Source organism: Gigantopelta aegis, chromosome 3 (genome assembly GCF_016097555.1).
Source record: "Gigantopelta aegis isolate Gae_Host chromosome 3, Gae_host_genome, whole genome shotgun sequence".
Lineage (NCBI taxonomy): Eukaryota > Metazoa > Mollusca > Gastropoda > Neomphalida > Peltospiridae > Gigantopelta > Gigantopelta aegis.
In genome coordinates this window covers 61,377,928-61,394,154 of record NC_054701.1, presented here as the reverse complement: position 1 = coordinate 61,394,154, position 16,227 = coordinate 61,377,928, and the positions used below count along the sequence as shown (strand labels likewise).

General features: G+C 37.2%; 1 protein-coding gene across 2 annotated transcripts in view; it reads right to left on the bottom strand.

The window, feature by feature from the left end:
* LOC121368380 overlaps positions 1–16,227 on the bottom strand; it is a 109,785-nt gene that overhangs the window by 19,201 nt on the left and 74,357 nt on the right. For both annotated transcript variants that reach the window (XM_041493073.1, XM_041493075.1), the window contains exons 4-8: positions 15,533–16,095; positions 15,142–15,192; positions 12,321–12,448; positions 5,581–5,868; positions 2,938–3,036 (exon numbers count right to left, since the gene is read on the bottom strand). In XM_041493073.1, the coding sequence (XP_041349007.1) occupies positions 2,938–3,036; positions 5,581–5,868; positions 12,321–12,448; positions 15,142–15,192; positions 15,533–16,061 (1,095 nt within the window). In that variant the 5' untranslated portion in view covers positions 16,062–16,095. The remainder of the gene's footprint in view (positions 1–2,937; positions 3,037–5,580; positions 5,869–12,320; positions 12,449–15,141; positions 15,193–15,532; positions 16,096–16,227) is intronic.

Below are 16,227 nucleotides of genomic sequence, written 5' to 3'. Positions count from 1 at the left end.
ATCAAATCTTTGTAGAGCTTATTGAAAGCAATGACAAATTAATGAAAAACTGAAATTACAAGTTCCATTCTCGTGGTGTCCATAATTGAGCATTTAATGTCTTGGATATGCCTCTAAAAGTTGTTTATGTGTGTTAAAACTATTATTCCAGATTATAAATTGTATACATGTATTTGCATTTGGATTTAAAAAATATTATTTAGTTTTTCAGTATTATTACTTTTATATGGCTATTAAATAATAATAAGGAAACATTGCCCCTGTATTAAAAACAGTTTCCCTTTCTCTTTTGGGGGTTCTGCCAATATATTTTAGACTATGAGTGTGTGTCCCATAATTCATTTGAACAAAACCCCAAGTGAGTTTCACTGGGTGTTTATTTTCATAAATGTTCAGTCCATTTCGTATACTGAACCAAAAGAAGACTGTTGCGGTGGTGGTAGGGGTGAGGGTGTGGGTAGGTGTGGGGCTCATAATCCACATGAAAAAACCCCAGTTCTTTATTTGTATAAATTCCGACAAAAAGTACATTATCGTCGTCAAAGAAAGAAATGTTTTATTTAACGACGCACTCAACACATTTTATTTATGGTTATATGGCGTCAGACATATGGTTAAGGACCACACAGATTTTAAGAGGAAACCCGCTGTCGCCACTACATGGGCTACTCTTCCGATTAGCAGCAAGGGATTTTTTATTTGCGCTTCCCACAGGCAGGATAGCACAAACCATGGCCTTTGTTGAACCAGTTATGGATCACTGGTCGGTGCAAGTGGTTTACACCTACCCATTGAGCCTTGCGGAGCACTCACTCAGGGTTTGGAGTCGGTATCTGGATTAAAAATCCCATGCCTTGACTGGGATCCGAACCCAGTACCTACCAGCCTGTAGACCGATGGCCTAACCACGACGCCACCGAGGCCGGTCTTATCGTCGTCAAATGCAGGTAATCAGGTTGAGTAAAGGATTTACCTGTAGCATATTTCTTTGTTATTTCTCTCTCCCTCTCCCTCTACCCCTCCCCTCCCTCCCTATCCCCCTCTCTAGGACTGGGTCTCTCTCTCTCTCTCTCTCTCTCTCTCTCTCTCTCTCTCTCTCTCTCTCTCTCTCTCTCTCTCGGACGTAACCCAGTGGTAAAGTGCTCGCGGTCGTTGTGGTCCTTCCCCGTATGTCCGACGCCATATAACCGTAAATAAAATGTCTTGAGTGCGTCGTTAATAAAACAGTTCCTTCCTTCCTTTCACATGGGTTACGTTAAAAACAATACTGTCAGTAGAATGATAGAAATACATAGAGAAACGTTTTGCCCGAATGTTTATTCGTTTTTACCCGAATTTGAAGATTTCCTCCCCCCACCCCCAATCGCTTATGTGGTTGGTGTTCGACCTATTTTCCAGTTATTTCCCTCTCAATCTGCATTTCTATATTTTATTAGTATGCTGGGTGTTATATCTTGGTCCCCCATTATTTATTTATTTATTTATTTATTTGGCAAGACTATTTGCCTCTATTTTATTAGTATTTGCACCCCTTCCTAAATATATATTGCACTTTTAATGACTGTTAATAACTGGATTGCTATATTTTTTTTTCTTCTTATAACTATGTATTTAATTTTATTTATTTTCATTATTATTTTTGTATTAGGCCTATTATTTTTTAATTTAATTTAATTTTATTTTATTCATACATTTATACATTTATTTATATATTTTATTTATTTATAAATATTAAACGAAACACTGTTCTTTTTGTTTACAAAAGTACATTGTAAGCACGACGTTCGGTTTCAGAATGCCATGCGCGGCGAGGAGTTCCCCCAATCTAAAAATAACGCCGCCGGATAGCTATTCGCTACGTCATTACGTTTATGCATACCAAAAAGCGAATAAATTTAAACGCGATTAGCAATCCGCGTTTAGCCGCTATCCGCGTTTAGTTTTATCCGCTCCTCATGCATACGGCCCCAGATGCATTGCCTGAACGTAGTTTGAAAAAAATAAACTCTATCAAGTTGTGTATTATGATTTATTACCCCAGCAGGCAACGAGGAAAATAAAAATCATAATTTCTCACTGAGAAATCATCATGCATTGGTTTAACGTACACTACTGTTGGACAATTTGACACCAACAAACCAATCACCTTGTCGGTACTAAATATGACGTCATAACGATTTGGTAAAGCACACACAATGACGTCACATAGTAAGCGTTTGCGTCTTTCTGGTTTCAGTGTTAAACTTGTATTAAGATGGTAGTTTAATGCAATTCATTATTATTTTTTTACAATTATCCGTGAACCGTGAATAAAATACAAAGTTAAAGCAATACTCAGAACAGTAAAGTAGTTTATGTCGTTTCTATATACATGGACTTGTAGCCTATATCGAAAAATATGGCTTTTAAAACCCCCAAATAGCTGGGATAACAAATAGAATAACAAATTCGTTACCAGTTATTATCAAGCTCGTGACGAGTGAACATTATTTCACTCGGGACATAAATTTGATAATAACTGATAACTCGTTTATTATCCTTCTCGTGAAGTTTGAAATCATATCACACTCGTCGCGCAAGCGTGACTCGTGAGATATGATTGCAAACTTCACTCAATGAGATATAAATCATATTTGACCAAAAAGACCATGAAATATCCTCTATTTATTATACCCCGATAGAAGAGTTACCCATGTGGTGTTTATCGTTCCTTCACACAGTGCTCGTGGTGTACGATTGAAAACGCACTCGTAATATAAACGGTCTCAAACGGAAACTCGTTTAGTATTCCCTACATCATTATCAGCTGTACCAAATAGGCCTTATACATTTTATATACTGGTTTTTTGTTGTTCTTTAACGACACCACTAGAGCACATTGATTTATTAATCATCGTTATATATACTGATGCCGTTGCTCAATGCAGTAAAGGATACAGTAGGAACTGACTCTTCGTTGAAATAAAGTAAAAGTTTGGCCTGTTGAAACCATTCCAGAGATGTTGCCTTCACGATCTGCCGAGCTCTTCTGATTCCCTGCAAAATGCACGACAAGAACGGTTAATTCAGCTGGCGAAAATATATTTGGATTCGGGTGACAACATAATTCAAAGTAACTCCCCACAAAATAAAAAATCTACTGGATATAGCTTCTATTAGAAACATACTTATCTGCCCTTGATTTTCAGAGCGCTAAGCGGCCCCAATTAGCCACTAAATTATTTCCGGCGCGTCTACGCTCTAGTTGCTTGCAACAAAGGCCCTTTGTTACTACTGAATTGAGGAGTAGTTGTCGACTTGTTATTTTTTTTTTTTTTTACGTTAATAAAGTTTTCTATTACTATTATTTTTTGTCAGATTGTGTGCAGAAAAGAAAATGTCCAATATGTTTTGTGCTCAACAGAAATACTTACGAACACGTCTTGTGGGGAGGGGAACAAGAAAAATGGCTCATTGATGACTGACTCGTTAAAACGGCACCTTAATAAAGTTTTGATATTTGCAAGTAATATGCATGTGTTTGTGTATATATCACTGTGTACGAATGGAAGTGTACATTAATTTGACTAAATGAGTAGCTGCGATTTTCTGTACCGCTAGCTGCATTATTAACTACGACCTATGCAGTAGTTAATAATGAAACTAACGATACATAAAATCACTTCCTCGCCTAACGATAAGGTTTCTACTGTCTGACTCGTAAACAAATCGGAACAGCGAGTCCAGTGTCATTGTCAGACGGACTTAGTGTAAAGGACACAATTTCATATGTAATTTAATAGTTAAGATCGACTATCTACCTGCAATTATTAATATTATGCACAACCATTAAGCATTCCACAGTACACACACACACACACACACACACACACACACACACACACACACACACACACTAACACACTAACACACACACACACATATATATATATATATATATATATATATATATATATATATATATATGCCCTCCATTTTTCAGAAATTTTGCTTTATAATAGTGTAAAAATGTGTACATATAAAAGTGTGGCCCCTCCCCACACTTTTTGGCACCTTGCTGCGCCACTAATATCTGTGTGTGTGTGTGTGTGTGTGTGTGTGTGTGTGTGTGTGTGTGTGTGTGTGTGTGTGTGTGTGTGTACTATGGAATGCTTAATGGTTGTGCATAATATTAATAATTGCCGGTAGATAGTCGATCTTAACTATTAAATTACATTTGAAATTGTGTCCTTTACACTAAGTCCGTCTGATAATGACGCCGCCGTGCCACCTTCATACGCCACTAGTATATGTACATAGATAAACAATTTTTACAAAATTCAAATGTGCGTGTTAGTCTGGGTTCTGTTTTTGGCTGTGCGTGTGTACTGGTGTGTGGGCTTGTTCAGTAGGCTATTGTTTATTTGGGGCAGATTTGTTGTTGTTACTGGGGTTTTCTTTTGGGGGAGGTAAAATTTTGAGGCGGGGATACTTTTAAAATATTACGTTTTTTTGTTTTGCCTGCCACTTACGCTTATACTCATGTATATAGAACAATGTCTTCATTTTAACATTTAATCTTGAATAATCGGCATGCAAGACTAACATAAATATGTTTACACAGATATTTTGATGTAAACAAAAGAAGTACTGTTACTATAGGTAGATGTTTTTAGGTTAAATTATATATTTAGCTGTTATTACAAAACAATTTACACGTTATAATGCAATGTATATAGACCTAATTAATTTACAGCAAACGATATATTTAGTCAAACAGGCGCATGAGCAGGGAATTGTGTAGACTGGCTAGTGGTGTTTTTATGGAGGGGTCGGGTCATGCGTCCCCAGAAATACACTGAAAAACAAAACAAAACAAAACAAACATAATATAGCACGCGGGGAAGGGGACTGTTCTGATCAGAATATTACATATAGTCCGTCCCATCCTCCTATAAAAATGTTTTGTTATTTTTGCAAATAATTTAAGTTTGGTTTGACGTAAAAATAAAAATAAAAGTTTTTTTGGAAATAAAAAAAATGTACTATTTTTGTGTGTACTTTAGAAAACAAGCGTCTCAGAAATAAATAATTTGTAGTAAATTTCATAGTATGAAAAAATTGCGTTCCCCGTGGGACGCACTATAAACATGTTTCTATTATCAATTATCTATATGTGTTACTGTCACACACAATTCATTAAAACTGCAGGTGTGTTTGTATGTTTAAATGAAATTATGATAATTAATGTGAGGCGAGATTGCAGCTTTGAAACAAAAAATAAACAATTTCCATGCAAGAAAACCAAAACAATCAGGGCGTGTGACAGCTTGCTAGATTCATTTTCTATATTTAACACATGGTCAGTTATAACAAAACGCAATTTCATCAACTTAATTTTTACCTATACCATTCTTTATTGTTAAACCATAGGTGGGGACATTTATGATGCCAGGGACTGCATAAATCTCAGCTGAAGATTCACAAACAACTGTGGCCATCCGTGAAGTAAAGGGAGCGCGCCTGAAGTGGTTAGTGGTTAAGGGACGTAACTCTGCCTATGTGTTCTCGCGAAGGCTATATGTACTGATTATACATTACCAGTTGCTTGATTTTCCTCCGAATCAGCATGTTCAGTGGGATGTACATGACCGTGCAAATAGGAATAATCACCAACAGAGGTACCAGGATGAGAGCTAGCCAGTGTGTGACATACACGTGAAACATCGACATTAAACAACCCGCTAACAAGCTGAAGGAACAGATTCCCAAGAAGAAGAACAAACTGAACCAGTAGAGAGTAGCGGTGCGTTTCACCAGCCCAAAGATCCTCATATAAAACAAAGAGTTTAACTCCGTCACTGTAAGATCGTGCCCCTCTCTCGAAATCTGTAAATGAATGAATGAATGAATGAATGAATGAATGAATGAATGCATTAACAAATAAACGACCGAACGGATGAATCAATGAATCAATCAATAAGCTAATCAATCAAGACGAACAAAAAAAAGAAGAAAATAAATCGAAAGGAAGAAATACTAGTATCTTCGTTTAATCGAAAACCGTACGACTAAGAGGAACTGGCTGGTGCGCATGCTCAATCATGTCAGGCTATCAATTTAACAACATTAATGTTTACCTTGTTCAATTTAGAAATAAAATGTATAAAAAGGTAAGTATATAATCACATGTTATTTCTGTTCCATCAAGAATTGCACCAGGTGGTAAGAAAATGTCATTTTAAAATGATTATCGAAAACAGTACTATGACGTTATCAACGTAATGGCAACAACACAAAATCGGCTTTTCCCCGCGAAAAGTCATGTGACAATCACGTGGCCTGAAAGCGGCTATCCGGAAGTGACCAGTCATTACTCAACCGGCAGTGCTAGCAGACGTGTTTGATTGTGTGGATTCCGTCGTGCACCTGTTACTGTTTAGGCATGCATTTGCATTGCATTCCATTAAAGGCATTGCCTTAGATTAAAGGTTACAAATTAACTGTAATAATACATTTCATTGTGCATAAAACTTATTCTTACCGGGTTTTTTTCGCATTTTTAAGGAAATTTGTTTTAAGTGTACTTCCTTGACAAGACGTTGTTGTCGTGTCAACGATCGAACATGCACAGATATTACAAAATACCCGGAAGTAAAATAATACGGTTTTCGATTTCGTACGGTTTTCGACAATTGGCGATATTTCTTTCACGACACCTCAATACATCTCAAACCATGGCTAATTGATGTCTAACAGTGTAACACTTTTAAAGAAAGAAAGAAATGTTTTATTTATCGACGCACTCAACACATTTTATTTACGGTTATATGGCGTCGGACTTATGGGCCCACCGACGGGGATCGATCCCAGACCGACCGCCCATCGAGCGAGTGCTGTACCACTGGGCTACGTCCCTCCCCTGGATGCATGGATGAATGAAATAATCGGACATGGTTGATGTCCTCCCAATAGACAAACGTCTCAGAAGGCAGAGGCCTTAGTTGTCTTAAAACAGCACAGAACATGGTTGATGTCCTCCCAGTAGACAAACGTCTCAGAAGGCAGAGGCATTAGTTGTCTTAAAACAGCACAAGACATGGTTGAGCACATAAGTAATTAGCTGCCTTTTATTTTGGATATCCTGCCAGTGCTCCGCGGTTGGTATCACAAAGGTTGTGATATGTGCTGTCCTGTCTGTGGAATGGTGCGTATAAAAGATCCCTTGCTACTAAATGAAAAAAATATAGTGGGTTTCCTCTCTAAGACTATATGTCAAAATTTACCAAATGTTTGACATCCAATAACCGGTGATTAATAAATCAATGTGCTCTTAGAGATGTCGTTAAACCAAACAAACTTTAACAAATAATGGAACAGTCTGATACAACTATACTAAAAGGCAAACGTCATTGTGACACACAAAAGACAAAAGATAATTGATGATAAGTTTTTACTGCCGTGTATGAAACGTTATAACATGGAAAGAGAAATGTCCGAAGGTATGGAAACGAGCAATAGTCCATGAAAAGGGCGCACCTGCCATATGCAAAGAGCCACATCACTAGAGCGAAGTTCACACAGTCAGTAGCGAGTGTATACAACTTGAGCATTGAAACAGGCCTGGCACGGTCGTCTCATTGAGGCCACTACATGCTGGACAAAGTTATGGTGCGGACTATGAGGGTTGCTGGCTAGAACCTGTTTCGCAGACGCGTGGTTCGGATCCATGTGTCTTGGCGAGGGGTTGTCACGGGTGGTCGGCCGCTACAGGGACGGTTCCTGACCTGGTTGTTTTGTTGATATCGTTGCCATAAGTGCCATAAGTGCCACATGGTGTTTCTGTGGACGTTGAATGGCGAACAATCAGAGACTTTCCGACAGGTGGCGCTCGTGCACTATAAACCATTCCTTTTTGTAAATTTGTATTGTCGTAAAGCACCGATCGGTATATCCACTCTATTATTCCCGACCTAATTGTGAGCATGTATGTGACTAAAGCGTAGAACGGCTAAAAATTAAAGTAAATAATAAAAATCTACGAAATTCCGCAGTTGGTAGTAAAAAAAAATAATGGAAGAATAAAAAAGAACAAAATAATGTCCGGCTAAATCGTGGGTTTTCCACAACCACGTAGGCTACTCCCTACCATTCTTACAACTTTCTATCATATATCCACCATGCCAAAACCATTAAATGTGTACATATTTGACTGATAATACTTGAGTGTTTGCAATACAAAAAACGGTAACAGCATTTAATAAAGGTTTAATTTGTAAAACGCCACGCTCCATTCTTCGCTGTTTACTTCCGGGTTCTATTCAATATTATTTGTTTACCATAGTTTGACACCCAGTAGCCGATGTATTTTTCGTGCTGGGGTGTCGTTAAACATTCATTCATTCATTTACTATTCAATGTTTGTTATCGCGATTTAATATGAAGATATACGTGTTTAAAACCACAAATTATTCGTTTGCAGAGTAGAGTAAATTCAACCAAATTTGTCAACAATTATTTTTAATAAATTATTTCAATGAAAAAAAAATAATAAAAAAAACCCCAAACCCAACCCAACCCAAACAAAATAAATAAATACAATAAATAAATAAATAAATAAATAAATATATTCAATGTAAAATAAAAAAAATTAAAAATGTTTATATGTATACATGTAATAAATTTTTAAAAAATCAATAACATACATATATAATTACAGAAATAAATATTAAATGTTCAAATGATGAAAAATAAATAGGAAATTTAAAATATTAAATATATAGTTTTTTTGTTCTTAATTTCTTTTTCTTTTTTTTCACATGTAAGTAGAAATATAACAATGCTTTTTCATACACATTTACATGAAATTAGAAATGACAGTGGTATTGTTTTTCAATATTTATAATTTGTTAATGTAAATAATTTAATTTGATAGGAATTCTGATTTCACTGAGCCTGTTTTAACATACATTTATTTGACCTACCGGTATCTAAATTTTATACTTTTCAGTACTTATATTAAGAAAAGTCCAATGTAAATAATCTTTATCATGGTTCATACACTTATTTACCAAGAAAATTCATGACTTTCCATGATTTGCACTGATAATGAAATTAACAGCAATTGAAAACTGCTTTAGACATTATACTATTTTTTCTCTCCAAAGGCTGCAAGAGTAATAAATTACTATATATAAAAGTACACTTATGGTTTACTAATAGTTTAAAGTGAATATAGGTACAAAACCAATTAACACTAATTACATTCATTTCAAGAGATGCATTACATGCAGTATTCACACATGGCTTGTTTCATGTTCAATGTATGATGAGTTACTTGCTTAGCATGTACATGTATCTGATAAACTGTACATAAACAATACCTATCTGGTATTTATATTTTCAGTCCAACAGTGTGGGTTTTTTCAATGCCATGCTAGAATTTATCACAATGTAGTCAACATACTACCTCGAAAAGTAAAAGTAGTATAAACTGTTATAGGCTTAAACAGTCGCTGGAGAATAAAATGTTGGGATTTTGCTACATTTGTCCAAAATAGTCCAGTTAGGCAATAATAAAAAAAAGACACCCCCCTCTCAAAAAAAATGGAAAGATTGAATATTAAAATTTCCAGTTTCAGGATATTTATGTAAATAAATTCTAGATTATAATTTGGAAAGTATTTTGTTATGGTTAGTTTGTTTTTGGGTCAGTAGCAAAAACAAAAGTTTGTTCTGTTATGCCTCAAGTATTTATCAAATCTCACATTGCAAAACAAGCTCTGCAGTCTCTTTAGAATAACCAGTAATGAAAAGAAATTAATATTTTTTTACAACATCTCAGCACATTTTAAATTTGCCATCTGTGTTTCAGAAAAACAACCTTCATAATTTTGACCCATGGTTTTGACACTTGGCATAGGTACTGACTCACTAAGAAGGTAAACCCATGGCCACCACACAGGCTACTCCTACCAATTACTTTAATTTCAGCATTTTCACTTTCATTGGAGTTATTGTTTACACCACCATCACAGCATCCTTTGATAGTGTTTTTGTCAGTAATTTCAGATATGCTTAGCGAAAATGCATCCTACATACATATTACAACTTACAAAAGAGATACCCAACTAATAGGCCCCCTATAGATAGATTAACAAAGGAATAATCAAATGTACAGTTTAACAAATGAAGAAAAGAAAATTTTATTCTGCCTTGCACCTAAAAAAAATTCTGGGAACATGACTAAAAAATATTAGGTAGGGCCAGTCTAAACTTTAAAAACACAACAACCAAAAACTACATCTGTACTCTTTTTAACTTATAAAAAAATGGGGAAAAATAATCAGGGTAAGCCTTTTTTTTTAGGTAGGGTCGGTTTCAAGAAACAATTGTTTTTACACCTCAATGGGCACTCCACATCTCACTATTCTGTTTATATTGTATGTATGCTATTTGCACGTCTCAAACTATTATTTTCTTCTTCTTCAAATTGTGTATTAGGGGCTGTAGAAGAGGTGAGGGCCGATAGGGCCATGGTCTCCTCTTTTATCCTGTTATTGTTCTCAAAAGTCTGGAGATGTCATGGGCCCTATGTTAACATCTGATATTTAAACTTATTCTGGGTGAGCATGCCTTCGAACCCCCACCAACAGGTTCGGGCCCTCAAATACATGTACACACACACACACACACTCTCTCTCTCTCTCTCTCTCTCTCTCTCTCTCTCTCTCTCTCTCTCTCTCTCTCTCACACAACCTTTTAACAAACAGCACACTATAAGTACTCCCACCCCACCCCCACTTTCAAATACACTCCGCTGGCCCTGTACATAAATAAAAAAAGCGTTGTTTCTTAAACATTTTTTCTTTTAGTCTGTGAAATTATTGATTAAAAACAAATTAATTAATTAATTAAATAATCGACAACAAACATGATCAATGCCACGGGGGGTAGGACGAACTCACCTAAACCCTCCCCCTCACCAAAAAGCAGTGAACAAAACACACAAATAAACAAATGTCCACATAGCATACATAAAAGGAAGAAAATATAATATTTCAACTAGATTTTATTCAAATAATATATAAATAATTAATTTTGTTTTAAATCCACACACCGAGAATGGATAGGCAGTGACATACAAACGCCTCGTTTTTCAGCGATTCACTGTTTGTTTTGTTTTTTGTTGTTGTTGTATTTTGTCATATACTAGATCCGTTATGCAGTCCAGACATTCTTTGTGCAATTTCTCTGAAAGAAATATGACCACTTTTCCTGTTCGTACAGAGGTGGACAAGTAATTTTATACGACCAGTGGCTTCAAATCACACTACCGAACAGCTGTTTAAAGCGAGACTCTAGGGTGTATAGTGACGACGCGACCTCTAAGGGGGAGATAATTTCTGGGTGTTCGCCATTGACATGCGACGTCACGCTGCGATGTCCCAGATTCAAGCATCCCTATGACTCGCCATCTGTCATTTTCACTGAGGTGTGGCATGACGAAATTGCAACAAACAGTTCACTAATGGTGTTTTTCTGACTTCTGGACTTCTGAAGGCTGCACAGGGTGGCAATTATTTGCGACTGAATGTATGGTATTTTATGTTGAACACTGAACAGCATTTCTCCCGAATATTCGATGTTTCTTGCACACAGCATGCAATCGCTGCAACAACTGCTTGGTTGCATTTCTTTGAGCTGTTTCGTGCACATTTTCTCTGGTTTACATCCATAAAACCATTCACAAATTTAGTACTCCAAACAATCCATGTCACAATAACTTTTGCCTTTGAGTATAACTACAGAATTCAGAACACAGAATATAATGTGAAATGGAATTTTTACATGTTACATATATCATTTAAAATGTTTAAATTTATAATAATGACTGGAGGTAGGTTGGTGGGAAGACTGGAGTGGTACCACTAAAGCGGACAGGTGTGTACAGGATACATTACATAACCCAATAAACAGTTTTGTCTATAAAATGGGATGTCTGCCAGTGCACCACTACTGGTATACCAAATGCCATGGTATGTGCTATCTTTTCTGTGGGATGATGCATATAAAAGATCCCTTGCTGCTACTGGGAAATAAGCCTGTCCTGGACGGAGGAGCTGGTGAAAGTAGACACATGCTCCCATGACAGGCGTGTGCGACAACAACTTGTTCTGAATGTGCACGTTAAAACCTATAACCTGACCTGACCTAATGGCATAATGTAGCGGGTTTCTTTTCTAAGACTATATGTCAAAATTTCCAGATGTTTGATATCCAATAGCCGATGGTTAATACATCAATGTGCTCTAGTGGTATCGTTAAACAAATGCACGAACCTTTGATCCCATTTTCCTTAACAGCTGGTCTTGATAGGTCGATAGACTTTTAAAGTACCAGGCTGTCCCTCGCACTGAAGAAGAGTTTTCTTTTTCAGCAGACACTGATATTTTCATTCCTTTTTTATCTGAAATTAAACACCACCACAGAAGAACTATCGGATGATTCATTTAAAAAAAAAGCGTCACACTTTTTGAAGCTGAATAGCATAAAAGCTATGGAACTTGAAACATTGCAAGCTCAAATAAAACAATTTGTCATTTTGTCTATCGATGTTACATTTTTTCAACTTTTCACTTCTGAAACAAAACGGTAAACTGGTTCATTATACATCGATTGTATGTACTGAAAACGATGGTCAACAGGCCAACTGTTGTCTTCTAACACAGCCCGTAGGCTTCTTTTGTTTTCAGGGTAACCAGCGCTTCTTTATGTTTTCGAACGCAACGCTATAGAATATGTAAAGTTTTAGGGATTCACAATGTGTTGACATTTTGTTAAACAGGCATTCCTTTCCTCTCGTTGAAAGTCAACAGCGATCGTTAAAGTTAAAGTTTGTTTTGTTTAACGATACCACTAGAGCACATTGATTAATTAATCATCGGCTATTGGATGTCAAACATTTGTTAATTTTGACACTCAGTCAACAGAGGAAACCCGTTAAAAAACATTTCTAATGCAGTACGGGATCTTTTATATGCACTTTCCCACTGAAAAAAAGAAAGCACATGCTACGGCCTTTGACCAGTTGTTGTGCACTGGTTGGAACGAGATAAAAACCCAATCAGTTGAATGGATCCACCGAGGTGGTTCGATCCCGCGAAGCAAGTACGCGATGTGTGCCGACAAGTTCACAGCAGAAGAACAGTTTAAAATGGAAGTTTTAAAATGAAATAAAGGAGAGCATTTCATCGTGGACATTACACATTGCAGTCTGTGCACCTGGTGACAGACGTAGGTAGCCTAAGTACAGGAGACAATGAGTAGCTTCTCAACAATGAAACATTTTCTATATCAAGTTTTTGTTGCATGTGCCGTCAGAGACTGAGTGCGGGGTAGGCGTGCCTGAACCTCTGTGGATATGGGCAGGTTAACAGAGTTCCCGTTCCTGTTGCATGTGCCATTTTAAAAGTGCGCTATGTATTAGAGTGAATATTTTTGAATATTGTAACAGTTTGGTTTCATTCAAACTGTCATGAGTGTGCTAATCATGACCTGTTAACCCATATTTGAAGCGATTTTAGCAGAACAAAACTGTAATAAAACAACTATGACAAAGGTATATTCAAATTGTTTTCTCTTGTCAGGTATTGTTCTGTTGAAAAAGATGACTGTGGCTACAACAGTAAATCTTCTTGGCAGATCGGTCATCTTTGATCCATATCCTTTGCTGGTTGACCCAGACTACGCTATAGCAGTTGGCCTGTGTAACCTCACGTGAAGGTCATGGTTTGCCGGGGCGTTTACTTTGATATTTGGGTTGGACACAGGCGCTAACAGGAAGGCGGGGCCATTGATAGCTAACTATTCTCCCCAGCCCCGAACCTCGATATGGACCCACAACGGCCCTCGTCTTAGCAGCTATACTGCCTTTGTTATCTTCCTATTACAGAATCATTCGAGTCAGTGTGGGAGAACCCCTACCTACTGTCATTCCATGAACTACTATTACTACTAGAAATAGAATATTCCCCCATATGCAGATCGGACAAACTTTAACATTTCTACTATATACAGGCCAACACATACCACACACTTTGATATTGTTATCTTCCTATTTCACAATTCTTAAAGTCAGTGTGGGAGAATACCTACCAGCTGCCACCATATGAATTACTATTAGCGATTGGTTCAAATATAGTTTTAATTTTCCCCCATATACATGACAGCACATACCACAAACTTTGATATTATCTTCCTACTATATTTTTCTTCGAATTGTAGCCACAACATTAATTACTATTACCGATCTGTAAAAACTGAATTTTTAATGTTCCCCCATATACAGGATATCACATATCACAACCTTTGATGTTGCAATCGTAGAACACCGACAGGTGTATGAAATTAATACTATAGTAACCACTGATTCGAGCAGTGCACCCGTGGAGCTGGTACTAACAAATCAGCTCGTCAGACTTTAAGGTGGAGCCAAAACAGTATTAGCAATTTGGCAAATTAAGACAGAAAATCTATTGGCAGATTCAAATTTCTGGAAATTTATTTATTTGATTTTAAAATTATCTTTTTGCAGAATTAATAATGCAATATATTGAATACATTCAACTTTACAAGTTTGGCCATGGAGAAGGTGTCTATTCCAGTACTTTCAGAAAATCCACCTTCACGTTTTTATCGACACGCATAATGTACTTAAAGAATTAAATAGCAGTTTAAGGAACTTTTCATGCAGACACTGGACCAACGGAAAACATACAATTTTCTCTAACCTAAGAAAGTTTGCAATTTTCTCTTCATGATACCAACCATGACGTTATAACATCAATTGTGCTGTCAAGCTCACAATAATAAACTTTAAGGCAGCCGCCTAAATTGCACATAGTGCTAAAGGTAGGTCCAGTTTTCAGCGTGACCTACATTGGATTGAAAAGTTTGTCTCTGGACTCTTGTTCAGTATGGTCTGAAGTTTCCAAAAACACCAAGAAACCTATCACGGCAAAAAGTCTCGGAGTCGAGCTTCGTGCTCCTCGACTAGTACGTCATAGGTAATCAATGGTTATAGGCTGCCAAACATGGTGTATTAACAAAACAAAGCTATGCAAATAAGCAAGAAATGACAGTCAAGTAAGAAACTTTCACCTTGTTGGTGGTACTGAAGACCGGCGTTTGGCAGATTGTCCTTAAGTTCACCTACAACAAAGAATTTATACAGCAAAAAGACACACCTAGAAAATACAGTAATATAAGTGTGAAAAAGTACATTCGATATTTTAAGTACGTTCTGATTTTTGCCATCATCATAATCATCATCTTCGTCGTTGTTGCCTAATGTGTTTGTGTGTGTGTGTGTGTGTTTGTGTGAGTATGTGTGTGTGTGTGTGTGTGTGTGGTGCGTGTGTGTGTGTGTGTATGTGTGTATGTATGTGTGTGGTGTGGTGTGTGTGTATGTGTGTGTGTGTGTCTCAATGTGTGTGTGGTGGTGGTGGCGGTGTGTGTGTGTGTTTGTGTGTGTGTGTGAACAAAAACTTACATTTTTTGTACAGTGCGTCTTTAATCTTGCAAACAGCATTCTCTCCCTTGGTGACGTCGATGTAGTTGACGGTTCTCAGCATGTCTGGCACGGGGCAGGGTTTAAGTATCACTGGAATGATGCAGTCCCGTCTCTCTTGGACAGACATATCAAACGCTAGACGTCTTTCGTAGATACACCAGCCACTGTCGATGTATTCTGGAGACAAAACAAGAACTATTTTCATAGCACGTGACATTCCATCTTCAATAAGAGACAGAATCGGCCTCCCAGGAGTGAAATCTCTCGGAGGCCACAGACACTTTATCCCATAGTCTTGTTCCAGTAGCTCGACCCACTCCAGAACCCATTGCTGGTCGTCAGAACTGTGAGAGAAGAACAGGTGGTGTGTTTTCCCTTCTGGCAACGCCTTGGTTAAATTCCTAACAAACTGTGGCGGTGTCCCAGGTGTGGGGCTCTCATAGGAACTACAAAGAGTGCTGGGAGTAGATAGAAGTGGCTCACAATCTTCCTTGTATCTATGCGCCATGATTAGCTATAAGATCTTTCTTGGACTTTATCTTCTGAAAAATCAAAGCAAATATATACAAGATAATAATATTGGAAACTTTGCCATAACACTAGGGCCACCAAGAGCACTCGAGTACTCGGGCACGCGCCGAGTCTAGCAAGACTCGAGTACTCGGGCACGGGCC